The sequence below is a fragment of the Eublepharis macularius genome, chromosome 8, assembly GCF_028583425.1.
Source record: "Eublepharis macularius isolate TG4126 chromosome 8, MPM_Emac_v1.0, whole genome shotgun sequence".
NCBI lineage: Eukaryota > Metazoa > Chordata > Lepidosauria > Squamata > Eublepharidae > Eublepharis > Eublepharis macularius.
The window spans coordinates 15,972,960-15,988,210 of record NC_072797.1 but is presented as its reverse complement, the minus strand read 5'-3'; the positions used below and the strand labels follow the sequence as shown (position 1 = coordinate 15,988,210).

Here is a 15,251-nt window from a genome sequence, read left to right as displayed (position 1 = left end):
TGTGCCTGGTTAACTGGGGGATACGCCATTCTCAGCTTCATCTTCTAAGAGAATGTTGTTACTATTACGAATAATTTCTTCAGTACGTTTAGGATGAAATGAGCCTTACAGTTCGTATCTCATTCATCTTTATAACAACCCTGTCAGATCACGGCGGCTGAGGGCATATCTACTCAGCAACCTTCTGCTGTATCACAGTTAAGTTCATTAATGCAGAACTAAAGGGCAGGGAATATTAGAAGAAGGGGCAGGTCAGTGGTGGATGGGGACACCCTTCTCACACCTTTCCCACACCAAAAACAGGCCCTACACACAAGACTTTCCTCTTTATTTCCACATTTATTCCCATCTTCCTGCATAACATTAACATGTTTGGGAGATTACTGTGCAAAATGCGGGTACATGATTTTTGCAAAGCATCTCAACAGCAGTTGTATATCCCATGCATGTTATCTTTTGTTCATGCAAACTGGGGGACTGAATCCAATCCCAAAGCTTTGTTCAATAGAGAGGCAGGGACTGTGTCTTCTATGTCAGGGAATTTAATATCAAAGCAGGAAGGAGTCTGTGTTCAAACTGATGCTCAACTAAATTAAATATATACACTAGGGCAGGGGTCCCCAATGAGGCGCCCGCCAGTACCTTTCCTGACAAATGTTTTTAGAAAGTGGGCAAGTAGAGCTTTAGCACAGCTGGACTTCTAGCACAGTTGGCCTCTGGAGATCTGATTGTCTGTGCAGAAGTTATTTTTTTAAAAAAACTGTTTTGGTAGCTCCCGCCACCACAGCACAAGGATCTTCACTGTGTAACAAAAGGTGTATGCAAGAAAATAATTCTATTCATTTTAAAACATATTCATTTCATGTCATCCTGTTAAATAGAGTGTAAGATTCTGCAGTCATTCAGAGATAAGCAGAAGATATCTTTCAATCAACACAGAGAACTTCTATTTAGCAGAAACCAGAAAAGAACACAAGGCCTAACAGAGTCTTCCATAACTGTTCTCTATCCAGTTTACACAGCCATACGTAAAACCTGAGCTGGAACTACTCGAGACTCCAGTATCCTGGAACTAACATAAAACGTGAAACAGACTAATGAACGCGGTGCTTTCCATGGTCATAGATTCAGAGGAGTTAGCCGTGTTAGTCTGTGGTAGCAAAATCAAAAAGAGTCCAGTAGCACCTTTAAGACTAACCAATTTTATTGTAGCATAAGCTTTCGAGAATCAAGTTCTCTGTAGAGAACTTGATTCTCGAAAGCTTATGCTACAACAAAATTGGTTAGTCTTAAAGGTGCTACTGGACTCTTTTTGATTAGACTAATGAACGTTACACAACTTCTGCTTGAAAAGTTGAAGAGTTACTATCAGTTATGTATAAACTCACTCCCTGACATTTTGTGGTTGGCTGCGCTTCTTCTGGCAGCCATTTTGTGATTAGCTCTGCCTTTTGTGGCAGCCATTTTGTGTCTGGCCCCACCTTTGGTGCCACTGCTCTAGGTTAGAATTCCAAATGGACCTGCAGGCTCAAAAATGTTGGGGACATCAGCACCACAGGCAGCAGTTCGGATGTGCACTAGAATGCATACCTGTTTCACCCGCTGCATGCTTGAGCATCCAGTTATCATTTCCAGACATGCTGCCTGTTTGGGACAATTATCTGCTACAAGAAAAATGCAGTTTTCACATCAGGACAGGAAAGCTACAGAGATTTAAACCATCCCTAGCTCGTCACAAAAGCACCCATCTGCAGTGTGAATGTTTATAGGCAGGCAATGAAACAGCTCAAACATGCACAGATGGCACGTGAAACAAGGTACCATGCACAGCAGCAGACTGTTAAAATTAACACTTTTTTCCACATTATTTTTGTGTGGGTTTCATATAAATGGGGTAAAAATAGCACAACAAGCTCAAAGAAACACATGTACTGGGAACACCAGCAAGTAAAATGGCTGCAACAAAGCACCACAGCATATAGAAATAAAACAATCATTAAAAGAGATATGCATCCCAGTCTACAGGGCACAATGAACAAGCATCTCGTTTTTTGTGAATTACATTCCAATTCTAGAGCAAGATCCAGGTCCAATAACCTGTTAAAGACCAAAAAGCTTTTTAGGGTATAAGCTTTTGATTGTCAAAGACTTGTATCTGACAAAGGGAGCTCTGACTCTTGAAAATTAATAGTTTGGAAAGCTAGTTGGTCTTTAAGGGGCTACTGGACCCGGATTGTGCTCTTCGACTGCAGACCAACATGGCTACCCACCTGATACTATATTGAAATATTTTTCTTCTCCCGCCCCCTTTAGTGTTTCAAGGTTGCAATGAACCACTGAATTTCCTGATACAGAAAAAGATAAAGCAGCCACAGCATGCCCCTTCCACCCTTCCAATAGTTCTACCAACGGTCTAAACACCATGTTGTAGCAGACAGATAATCAGTACAAACAACAGGAGACTAGAGAAGTAACAAATGCCTTATTATTGCCAAATCTGAGGATTTAAAGATACAAGACAATCTCTGGCAATCCTATCTTGGACTCTGGATAGGACAGGAGAGCGATTTTTTTTAAAAATCCAACCTTGTCTTCCCGATATAGAACTTTGTGACCCAATAAAGACAAAGCCAGTACATGATAGTGCAATGTTAAATTATATATAGTATGAAGTGTCTTACCTGACAAAACTCTAACTTCTGCTTCGTTTCCAGTTTTGGAACTTCCGGGATTCTTTGCAAGGCACCTATAAATCCCACTGTCCCCTGCATGAAGTCGACTAATTTGTAAAGATCCAGAAGGTAGGACTGCCACACGGGTGTCACCAGGACTCAAGATCAGGTCCTCTTGGTTCCTTTGCCAGTGGACTGTGGGCATAGGTTCTCCGACAACTTCACACTTTAACAAAATGGTGTCTCCTGCAAAAGCTGTGACAGAGTCCGTCTGGGATAGAAGCCTCAAAGGTCCTTCAGGAAGAATGACAAAAACACCCATTAGGACAGCATGTCTAATTCCGGGGTTTATTTACAGCTCTCCTTTCTCGCTGAAAAGTAATTGCACATGTTTTAAAAAACAAAACAATGCCATAATCCAATATAAGACCTCCAATGAACAATGCAACTGGACCAGGATTACAGCACAGCATGAATACCAACACAAAGGGAATTTAGATTACCCTTTTAGCATCTCTAGAAGCCACTTCAACCAAAAGGGAAGATACAACCAAGAAATCAGAAGGGGATGGAGACTTGGAAGAGCAGCTGAGAAGGAACTATAAAAGATCCATTGATAAGGAAGGATGTCTCTCAGGGGACCAAGATGAAGATAATCCAAACTATGGTATCTCCAGGGCTTTTTTTCAGGGGGAACATAGTGCAATGGAGTTCCGGCACCTCTTGAAAATACTCGGCAATAGTGCTTCAAAACAATATTATTTCAAAGAAACCTATGTGTTTCTTCCTCGTTTCCCTCTTGACAGTTCCACCACCTCTTTTCCCAGAAAAAAAACCCTGGGTATCCCCCATGACTATGTATGGACATGAAAGTTGGACAATGAAGACAGGAAGAGAGAGCTTTGCAGATACTACAGATGGTCAAAAAGACAAATAAGTGGGTTCTAGAGCACATCAAGCCTGAAATCTCCCTAGAAACTAAAATGACAAACCTGAAGCTATCATACTCTGATCACATCATGAGAAAAGTCAATAATGCTAGGAAAAGCAGAAGGCGAAAGGAAAAGAGGAAGACCTAAAATAAGATGGCTTGACTCAATAAAAGAAGCCATGTCCTCTAGTTTGCAAGATCTGAGCAAGGCTGTTATTTTGGACATCTTTCATTCATAAGGTTGCTATAGGCTGGAGGCAATTTGACGGCACATAATGAACACACCCAGAAGCCACCATCACCAAAGAATTCCAAGAGACACTGAACATCCTGTGCCTTGAGGCTTATTTATTTTTAGATATATACAGCCTTTCTCCCTGATCAAGACCTAAAGCTTTTCATGTCATTCTCCCCTCCTCACAATAACCACTGTGTGAGCCAGGTTATGCTGAGAGATTGACAGGCACAAGCACCCAGTAAGCTTCCACAGTATGGCGGAGCTTCAAATGCAGCTGTCCCGTGGGCTAGTCTGAAAAGCTCACTGCTATGCCATGCCTAAAAGAATCTCTCAAAGAGCATCCTGATCAGGGAGGCGAGCAGAAGGCAACAGTAGTGATTTTATTAATAACTAGCTTGATACCTGTGCTTCACTATGGTATTTAACTACTTTAAATCCAGTTATAATACTTAGGGGTATGGAACATTTTTTGGTTTGTTACTTGATTTTTACCTCAGAACACAGAATTCCACAGCTGACCAATCAGAGAGAGGGGGGTATAGGTAGGCAGGAGCCTACCAGCCACATAGGAAAGCCAGGCCCCACAGGAAGATTGGCAACTCTAGTGAACTTTGAGAGGAAGACTGGGAGGTACATTTTGCCTCAGAACACATTCAATGACTCCCAAGAACAACTGCATACTGTTTAGAATGGGGGGAGGGGGCTGAGGACCAATCAGGCTGCATGTGCAAATGACCTCTGAGTCCCAACTGTCTCTTTGGAAGGAGGATGAGGTGTGGAATGTTGTGAGACCAAATCAGCCCACACATGCAAATAACCTTGGAAGGCTGGCCCAATCAGGGAAGAGTGGCCAAGGTGGCAATGGGTGGGGGCACAAACAGGCAGCAGCCTGCCAGCCACACAGAGAAGCCCTATGGGAAAACACATGTTATCCCTTTTTACCCCCTTAGGGGGAAAATCTGTTAAAATCCCTTCTTAGTGGGTGTTTACATCATGAAAGGAATGTTCTCCCCAAATTTCATGTTTCCAGGGGTTTGGGCTGGGTGTTGTTGAGTCAGTCAGGACACTTGTCTTTATATATATAGTAGATTAATCCATTTTATGATGCTTTATTTGCTATTTCAAGTTGTTAAGAGGAATTTTCTTAATTCATTTTTACCCAGTTTCTCCCTGAAAGTAACAAAACTTTTCCTCTTTTTAGGAATTTAGAGTGAGTTTCAAATCAATTCTTTTTTTATGATAAACCAAATAAAAATTTGAAGAGTGGAAGGGCGGGAAGGGAGGTTCTGCAAAATTTCACAATTTTACTCTGTAGATGCTCAGAGGCAGGCAGTGTCTTCCCAAGCCTTCCTCTCTTTCTCCTAGAGCACCACCCTGGGATGTTGTTTACCATAAAACAACTGCAAGAACTGAAGTTACAACAGGGCATGTTGATTTCTCTTTGAAGAGAAATGAAAGAGAAATGAACGAGAAATCCTGCTTTTAAAAGAGGAAAAAAGAAGAAGAGGAATCAATGGCTATATTTTAAAAAGTGAATTTCAGAAAAAGAAATTCCCCACCCCATAACAACCCTATTGCAGTCCAACCTCACTGCGTACACAACTTTGAGAACCTTTGTTATTGAAAGGCTGAATTAGGATAGCCAGTTTGCAGACCCTGCTGAGAATCTTGTCCTCACAACTGAGCGAGTTCTCCCTTCCCCAACTGGCAATCCTAGCTGAGAGTATTTTATGCAAATATTCAGCCAGAATCCAACTACCTCTTCTTGCAAGCTTAAAATTTCCCAGGACAGTAGATCTACTTCTTAATTCCATGCAGCAGCCGACCCATTAGCCGGCAGCACTCTCATTTCCTCCACCACAAGGACAGAAACCCACTAGTTTTCACATTAAGCAATTGGCACGAGTTCAGGATTTTAACAGCTCTCCACCTACAGCAATCCCAATACAAACTTGAAAAGCGGAACCATTAAACATTTCCCCTTTTAGCTTGTTTAAATAAAAAAAAAATTAAAGCAGAATGCTACATGAACGACTGCAGAAGGCTGTTAAAATGTCACCTTCTGATCAATATCTACAATAGGGTATCCCATAATGCAGCAGTCAGGGTGAGTCAAGAAAACAGAGTGGGAAATGTTCTTTTGCTTGTATGAAAACATGATGGCAAATTTACGCATGGTTGTTTTGACAAACGATTGACAATCCTCAATATTCTTTCTCTCTCCTGCCCCCATCTTGTACTGCATGTAAGTTGGATTCAGGTGTATTATGCTATTATAAAAATTAGGATTGCAGTCATCCCCCAGGACTCAGTCTTGGGTTGTCAATTCTGGGTTCGGACATTCCTAGAGATTTGGGTGTGTAGCCTAAGGGAGGGCAAGGCTTGGTGAGGGGAAGAACTTCAACAGGGTATAATGCCCATTGCCAAAGCCATTTCCTCCAGGAGAAATTATCTCCGTTGTCTGGAGATCAGTTGAAATCTGGAAGATTTCCAAGCCTTACGCCGAGACTGGGTACCCCAACAGCCCCAGAACTCACTCTGTGTGCCAAAAAATTACGAAGAAGATCAGTAAAAAAAAAAAAGTCAGAACTTTAGGTCAACAATAAATAAGTGTGCTTAAGGACTGGCATCATTTTTATGCACTTACAACTGTAGGGGGTATGCAAATGATACAAAATCTTTGTTGGTTATTTGAGTCAATGCCAGGCCAAATCGACTCAGTGACTGGCTAATGTCTGACTGCCATAGTTCAACTGGCAGCAAATCTGTCAAGAAATTCACAGTTTACCTATCTTTAAACAGTCTGAAAGTTTTCCTCAATTTAAAATCAAGCTCTGTAGTGTGACTGAAAGCTGAGAAAGCAAAAAAAATATTTGAATTGAGTGCTTGCTACCCCTTGAAGTCATTCCTGTCTGAACCAGGTGGACTTCTAAAAACTCTGAGGCAGGAAGGCACTTCTTTGTATAACTCTTGTTGTCCCTCTGGAGTAATGTGTGCAAGGGGAAATGAACACTTGCCCACTTTCATGACAACAACAACAACAACATTTGATTTATATACCGCCCTTCAGGACAACTTAATGCCTACTCAGACTGGTTTACAAAGTATGTTATTATTATCCCCACAACAATCACCCTGCGAGGTAGGTGGGGCTGAGAGAGCTCCTAGAAGCTGTGACTGACCCAAGGTCACCCAGCTGGCTTCAAGTGGAGAAATGGGGAATCAAACCCAGCTCTCAGGATTTGAGTCCTGCTGCTCTTAACCACTACACCAAACTGGCTCTCCCATCCGGTACTTGCATCTATCACTGTAGGGAGATATGATAGTTTCCACTTCCCATGTTGCCTTGCATGTGAGAAACAGGGATGATGATAAAAAAACTTTAAAGAGAAAGAAGTCTCCTCAATCTTGAGAAAGGAGTGAGGAAAAAAAGAGAGAACAAAAGTGGAGATCCTTTCACCTTGGCAAAAAAAGAAGTGAGGGTGTAGCACCCCTCCTCCTAGTCATGTGATAGCATGGGTGGGATAGTGCTAAGGGGAGAGGGGTTCCTCCTAGTCCAGAAAGTTCCGGAAAGCTTGTTTGTGGCCAAGGATATTACCCAATGTGGGACTGCACAGGAACCACAACGATGAAAGATATGATTCTCCACTTTTCACTATTCTCATTGTGTGACCTTGAGCCAGTCACTCTCAATAAAACTCCCTTCACACCAGGGTTTGAATTCAGTGGCACCTTAGAGACCAACACGATTTTCAAGATGTAAGCTTTTGAGAGTCAGAGCTCCCTTCTTCAGACAATACTCTCAAAAACCTACACCCTGAAAATCTTGTTGGTCTCTAAGGTGCCACAGGACTCAAATCTTGCTGTTCTGCTGCAGACCAACACAGCTACCCACCTAAACTATCCTTAAAAAGCAAGATTCGGGTCCAGTGGCACCTTAAAGACCAACTAGATTTCCAGGATATGAGCTTTTGAGAGTCAGATGAAGGGCCAAGCTACAAGTGACGAATGACACTTGAACAGCAAGTGTATTTCTCCCTGTTCACTTGCCCTCCACTCAATCCACTTGCTGTTCAAGTGTCATTTGTCACTTGTAGCTTGGCCCGAAGAGAGCTTTGACTCTTGAAAGCTTAACAACCTGAAAATCTTGTTGTTCTCTAAGGTGCCACAGGACTCAAACCCTGTTTTTCTACTGCAGGCCAACATGGCTAACCATGTTGTGAGGATCAAGATGGAGGCGGGGAGAAACACATTTGCCATCTTGAACTCCTTGTCTATAGCTTTTTGGTTGCATTCTCTTACATAAACATGTTGCACTGTTTTTATATAACTTAATGCAGTAATTATATATACAACGTACAGTATTTATATGCAGATGATATTGTATAATGCTGATTGGGTGACACACAGTTTATGTAAAAAATGTTTATACTGTAAGGAAAAAAATTGGTGTAAGGAATCACAATGGTATGAAAATGAAGTTGCACTGGGTCAATTAGCGCAAAAGAAAAAGCGTAATCAACGCGGGAATTCTCAAGCTGAAACAGCAGGGATAAGAAATATGAAATTATCCTCAAGCTTGGCTGCTTTATGATTCCTTGTTTCTCACATTCTCGTAACTCTGATCTAAGCTCCTTTTGCTGCCTGTGCTCTGTTAAAGGCAACAGCCCAGAAACAAAGTCCTTCCCACCTCAACTTCAGGCCTCTGTCCCCTCAGGGAAGACTGTCTCCTAGGCAGGGTCTCAGAGAATCCTCGGCTATACCTTCTTTTAAATTCTAATCAGAAAACGGCACACACGCCTGCTTTGCCCTACAGCCTGGTTGGCAGTCTATCAAGATCCCCATCTTCCCCCTACAGAAGGCCTAATTATTAAGTAATTAAAGTTCATTTAATAAAAAAGGCTTATCATTGGGGGGACAGACCTTGGGGTCTGCCGCACGTGTCTGACTATTAAATATTCAGCAATTTAGTAACACTCAGTGCAATCCCCTGAGGAGAAATGCTTTAAAATGCTTTGTTTGTTTCAAATTAAAGTCTGCAAGGTTATTTAACAGAAAGGAAAAGCCCGTTTCCCCACTCCCTCCTCTTTCGTTCGCACAACTGCTGAAGGGCAGAGAACCAAAGTAATGGAAAAGAGCTATTTGCTTCAGTTTGGTTCAGATAGTACCGAAGGGAATGAGGGCTAGCAAATCTATGAAGACAAATACTCCACAAATCTTTCAATTCCGAACTTTTTTTTCTTTTTCTTCCTGTAACATTCCATTTCTTCATTCTGATGAGGTATTGTGGTACAAGGACGGCTGCCAAAAATTGCACCCCCCGTCCAAGGTCAAGTCAGTAGATACAAACATGCCATTGTGTGTGGTTTCTTTACATTGTTGTATATAATCAAGAAGACCATTTGCAACCTACATATTTTCTTTGGAAAATTTCCCATTTTTGTTCATTTTGCAAAATTGATATGTTACAAGGGGGGGGGGCTCATAAGAACTTGCAGGAAGCATCTAATTTCCCCTCCCCTACTAATTCCTCTTCACGTTCCCTGAAAGCCACCATAGTTTCTCCCTTTTTCTCCTTCTTTTTCTCCTCCCTCTCACCTACCAGCCAATCTACCTTTATCTGTCCCTCTGTCTTCAGGTTTCCCTCCTTCCCTCTCGCTGGCAGCCTCTCCCCAGGAAAACTCTGGCTGAGTTTCATAACACCAGTCTCTGGGTCGGGCATAGTGATATAGTGGGAAACCCCCAAGGTGACCTCAATTTCTCCTGTATCCATCCCCATGGTTTCCTCTTTCCCTCCTCCCAGCAGCCTCCACATCCTCATATTTCCCTGCGTCTCTCCCTCTCACCTTTTATCTGCCCTCCATCTTCAGCAATATTTATTTACTTCATTTATACCTTGACTTCCTCTAGAATGGGGACCTAAAGAGGCAAACATCATTTCCCTCCCCTCCATTTTTTCCTCAGAATAATCCTGTGAAGAAGATTAGGCTGAGAGAGGGTGGATGGCGCCCAGTCCCCCAGTGGGCTTCCACAGCAGAGTGGGTATTCAAAACTGGGTCTTAGAGAGCTTAGTCTGCAACTCTAACCACTACACCACACTGTTTGGGGGGGGCTGTTGTTGAACAGTAGCAAGCAGCTTAACCTTAATGAGTCAAGCAAGTTGCATGGTAACAAGTCAAAACAATGCTGGAAAGAGCCCTGCCCGCTAGTTACCCTTTCAGCCTAACCTATCTCACAGGGTTTTAAAAAATTTACCCACATCATTTATCTACATCCTTGATGGGGACTCAAAGAGGCTGATATTTTTCTCTTCTCCACTTATCCCTAACGTGTGTGACCGGTCCAAGGTCATCCAGTGAGCTTCCATGGCAGAGCGGGAGTTCAAACCTGGGTGTCCCAGACTAACCACCAACACCACCACTGGCTCTTGCTGCTGTGATGATAAAATAGAAGAGGGAGGAATGATGTTATAAGCCACTTTGGGCCCCCATTGGGAAGAAAAGTGAGGTAAAAATGCCTAAATAAACACTTAAACAATTACAGAGATACTCAGGGATATCCAAAATCACATTGTGGCCATTTCTGCACATCCTTAAACAGACAGCCCACTCACCGAACGCAGGTGAAGTTTTCTACTTCATTCCAGACATCTACGTTTTCAAAATGGTTGCAGGATGTTTGGTTTCAGTTTTTTGGGTGCCTTTGGTGGAACTCCACTTTCCCACAGTGCCAGAAAAGGAGCTGAAAAAAATGGAAGCCAAACAGCCTGCAACCGTTTTGAAAATGTAGATGTCTGGAATGAAGTGGAAAAGCTGTTCGTGTTTGGCGAGTGGTCCGTCTCTTTAAGGACATGTGGAAACTGCCTATGTTGGGCTCTATATCATTTCCAGGTCATGAACGAACATGCACATACACACAGCTGTTTTATACTGAGTTAGACCACTAGCCTGTCAAAGGCAGTACTATGGACTCAGGCTAGCAGATGCTATCCAAGGTATCAGGGGGAGTTCTTTCACATCCGCTTCTACCAGCTTCTTTTAACTGGAGATGCCAGGGAATTAACTGGGAGCCTTCTGCGTGCAAAGCAGATGCTCGGCTGCTGAGCCATTCTGCTAATTAGAGGGAAAAAATGCTAGACTATATTGCAATGGTGGTGTTATTATTGATTGTACATATCATTTACCGTCGAGTTCTTTGGTGGACTTGGAAGATCTGGTGCTGCATCTTTTCTCCCAAGAGCGTCAACAGTACGTTCAACATCTGGGCCCGGCTTCCTAATTGAATAGCTTACTTTCTGCCTGACTGAGCTCCAGTTTTTGCGATTTCAAAGTAGTATTTCTCATTGCATCTTGCCCTAAATATATCATTGCTGTGCACCATTAAACAATTGATGCATCCCATTGAGACTGCTGTGGAAAATTAGCCGTTTTCTGCAGGGGAAGGACCCTGCCTGCAGTCGACTCCGGTTCTCATCGCAGGGCTAAGAAATGCAAACACCGAGAGTACAGGCAGCCTCTAGCGCTGGAGGGGTACAGCACAAAAGCATCAGAAAAGAAGCTGGGCTTTTAGAGTACAGTAAAAAAATAAATATAATTTACAACTACAGTTAATTTATAGCAGCCATTGTCTAAATGGTTCTTTTTTTTTTCTCATTGCAAACGTCGTCTTTTGAAAAGCCACAAGCAAGAAATCTCAGTGGAAGTAATAATGTTGATGAAAAGTTTCCAGTAAATCTGTGTAATTCAGATTTCGGATTTAGAAGAACCTACTGGGAGAAAATTGGTGTTAATTATATACATTAAAAATGCATTTTTAGTGGAAAGCCAGAGAAGTTAGCTTATAACCACAAATGAGAAAGAAGGTTAAGTTTATTTTTATCCAGTTCATTACAGTGATACTCCTGATATGCAAGTTGTGCAGACTGCAACCGCATATATTTTAGGTATGTACAATTTACCTCTTTGTCACTTCAACAACAACAAAAAAGATGATAAAATGTAACCATTTAGGGATAGTACTGAATTTTGAAGGCATTTTCTTGGGGACAGGGGTTAATGAGAGTTATTGTACTGTATGTGATTTCAATTGCTTTTATTTTCTTCATTTAAACACTGCCTTTCTCTCCCATGGAGACCCAAAGCAGCATACATAGTTCTCTCCTACTCTGATAGCTGCTGTATTATAGTGATAGCAGCTGTAGCATAGTGGTTAAGTGGTTGAACTGCGAGTCAGCACTCTGCTGGTTTGACTCCCACTCCTGCCGTGAGCTCAGCAGGTGGCCTTGGGTAAGCTGTTCCTTTCAGCCCAGCTGTATTGTGGGGATAATACCAACATTGACTTTACTCACTGCTCTGAGGGGGCACCAATCTGTTCAGAAGCGTGGTATGTAAGTTCCCTTAGCAGTTTCTGCGGAATAGCACTCTGGTGGTTCAACTCCCATGACTGCCATGAGCTCAGCAGGTGGCCTCAGGTAAGCCACTTCTCTCAGCCCAGCTCCCCAGCTGTATTGTTGGGATAATAATAACACTATGTCCATTTCTCTGAGTAGAAGAGCAGTATATAAACTCACTGTTATTACTATTATTTATCCTCACAACAGTCCTGTGAGGTATATTAGACTGAGAGTGTATGGCTGCCTCACAGTCACCCAGCAAGCTTCCATAGCAGAGTAGGGATTCGAACCTGGGTCTCCCAGATCCTAGTCTGACATTCTAGCCACTACACTACACTGGCAAACTCAATTTCTTCTACCTTGCCAATGGACAAGATCAACAACTGCTCATATGCATGCATTCTCAGTTGTGGCCCCCACTTTATAGAATAACCTGCCAGATAAGGTCTGGAAATCTCCTGGCATTCCACAAACTATGCAAAACTGAATTATTCAGGAGGGCATTTTTACAAAGGCAACAGGGCTTTATTATAATGGAATGGTGCAGGATGATGCTTTAATAAAGGAAAAGGGACTGCAGACTATACTACTGGGTATAGTGAGTACTAGAGATGGGCATGAACTGAAATATGAACCAAAATTCATGACGAACCAGGCCGGTTCATCGTGAACCAGCGGTTTGTCAGATCCCATTTCTGACGAATCGCCACGAACTTTAGGCTGGTTAGTTTGGTTCGTTTTTCAGTTCATCACTGCAGATAGCCTGGCACCAATCAATCAGTTTCCTAGGCAACAGGGGATGGATTTCCTGCAAACCTTCTGCTTATACGGAAGTGACATTCTGCTGACCTAGAAGTGGTGATTTGCTGGCCTGGAAGTGACATTTTCATGAACCAAAATGAACCGATTTGTGACCCGGTGCAGGTTCATGAAAGTTCAAGGTTCATGGTTCGTGAAATGCGATGAGCCATGAACCACATGGTTCACTTTTTTTCTGGTTCATGCCCATCTCTAGTGTGTACTGTCTGTTGCTGTATGTATTATCCTTTTATGCAATTTCTGTATTGTTCAACAAGCCACATTAATACTTAGGCTTTGTTACAGATTTTTTCTTGCTTTTAATTTCTGCAATCCTAATCTATTACATTTCTTACTGGATGCCCCATCCTATCAACTGCATTGATTTACACCATGTAATCCACCTTAAGTCTCAGTGGGAAAGGTGGTATATAATTAACATAAATAAATCAATTAATCAATTTGAGATTGAGTCCAATTTTTCTGTTGCAATTTTGTTTCTGTGAACCAAACTTGTGGATCATTAATCGTTTGCATGCCATTTTCTGATTCCTCACATCTATTTCTTACCATTTCAAGAGTGCTTGCATCAAAAACTCATGATTATACACATTATACATTACACACACACACTGTACATATACATATCATAAATTGCATTAAAAACACTTAAGAAAAATGATTCATCAATTCCAGCAATTAAAATGGACATACCAAAAGCATTCATAAGGGCAACACATAGCAGCAAAAAAAGAACATTTTTGTCCTCACTTATAGCTGTTTTTATCCTTCAAGTTTCTCCAGGGAGCTCAGGGAAGTGTATACATGATTTCCTCCTGCTCTCACCCTCCCATTTTGGCCTCACAACCATCTTTTGAGGTAGGATAGGTTGGAAGAAATAGTTATTGGCCCATGATCACTCATTGAGCGTTATGACCCAGTGGGAAAATGAATTCAGTTCTTCTCATTCATAGTCTAACTACTAGGCAACACCACCGAGGCCAACCTCTTACGGACACCAGCACTGGAGGACTGACATTATGTGTACTTTTTCTCTGCTGCTGCTATGAAATTTGGATGACTTTTTAACATTTTATTTCTAGTAACGTTTTAGAGTAATGTTTTATAGCTAGTAAATATTTTATATATATTCACTACTCACCATGTTAATCCACTTCTAGCAATTTCTGTGCTACTTTTTTAAATAAATCACTTTGTGTGTGTGTGTTTTAAACATAAATTACAATTATTTTTAATAAGTATAGTTTAATAGCCCCAAATTGAGCTGCCACCCATTTTGCCTAAAGCAAAATGCAAGACAGTTTTGAAGAGCCTTGGCTCACATGAAGTATCTATAGAAATTTCGAGGGACTTAAATTAGACTGAGGCCACACAACTGCGTTATTCCTCTGTTTTGTGCTCCTCTCCAAGGATGTTCTATTCTAAGCCTCTAGACTCCTTTTATTGCATGTCTAGTTATGAGGTCGGGCTAGACCTGTTTCTATGTGCAAAGAAATCTTCTATGACTTTCTTGGTCATATCTAGCAACTGTTCTCCTATAGTTCTAGATATATCCATGAAAAATTGAACTCAGGGCTCTCTAATCTTAGTCTTACACTCTATCCAATATATCACACTCGCATACTAAAAACTTCCCACTTTAATTACCAATCAACACCAAGTCAGGATTTCCGTTCCCCTAGTGGAATTGGGGGATCCCTCATTTCAGCCTCCTCCCCCCCCCCACATGACTCATGTGGCCAGTAGGGAAAAAGGTGCGGGAATGGGCTTTCCGGGGGGTGCTTTTGGCACAGTATGATGACATCACTCCCAGGAGTGTGTCAGGGTCTTGGCCCCTGCCATATTCTGAGGGTTGGAGGTTCACTGTTGGGCCGTAGATCTGATCTTCTGTGACATACTTTGGGAGTGTTTTTTCTCTGTCCCAAGGGACAGAGACTGCTTTTTCTCTGTGTATTAAACTTGTTGAGGAAGAGGCTTGAGAAGATGTGTGAAGCTGAGAAGGATTGTGGTTATCAGGGTTGCCAAGGAGTCCAACTAGTCCAGCACAGCATGGTCTTCTCTAGTGTCCATGCAGAGAAACATCTTCCTCAACAGAGGTTATCCTATATCCTTTAACTGGCAATACCAAAGACTGAACCTAGGATCTTCCACAAGCAAGAGCTCTATCGCTGAACATCAACTGTCCTCCCATATGCTTGC

The 15,251-nt window shown here is 42.0% G+C and overlaps 1 protein-coding gene across 1 annotated transcript in view; it reads right to left on the bottom strand.

The window, feature by feature from the left end:
* DCC (DCC netrin 1 receptor) overlaps positions 1–15,251 on the bottom strand; it is an 814,397-nt gene that overhangs the window by 689,959 nt on the left and 109,187 nt on the right. The window contains exon 3 of the mRNA XM_054986644.1: positions 2,682–2,966. Within this exon, the coding sequence (XP_054842619.1) occupies positions 2,682–2,966 (285 nt within the window). The remainder of the gene's footprint in view (positions 1–2,681; positions 2,967–15,251) is intronic.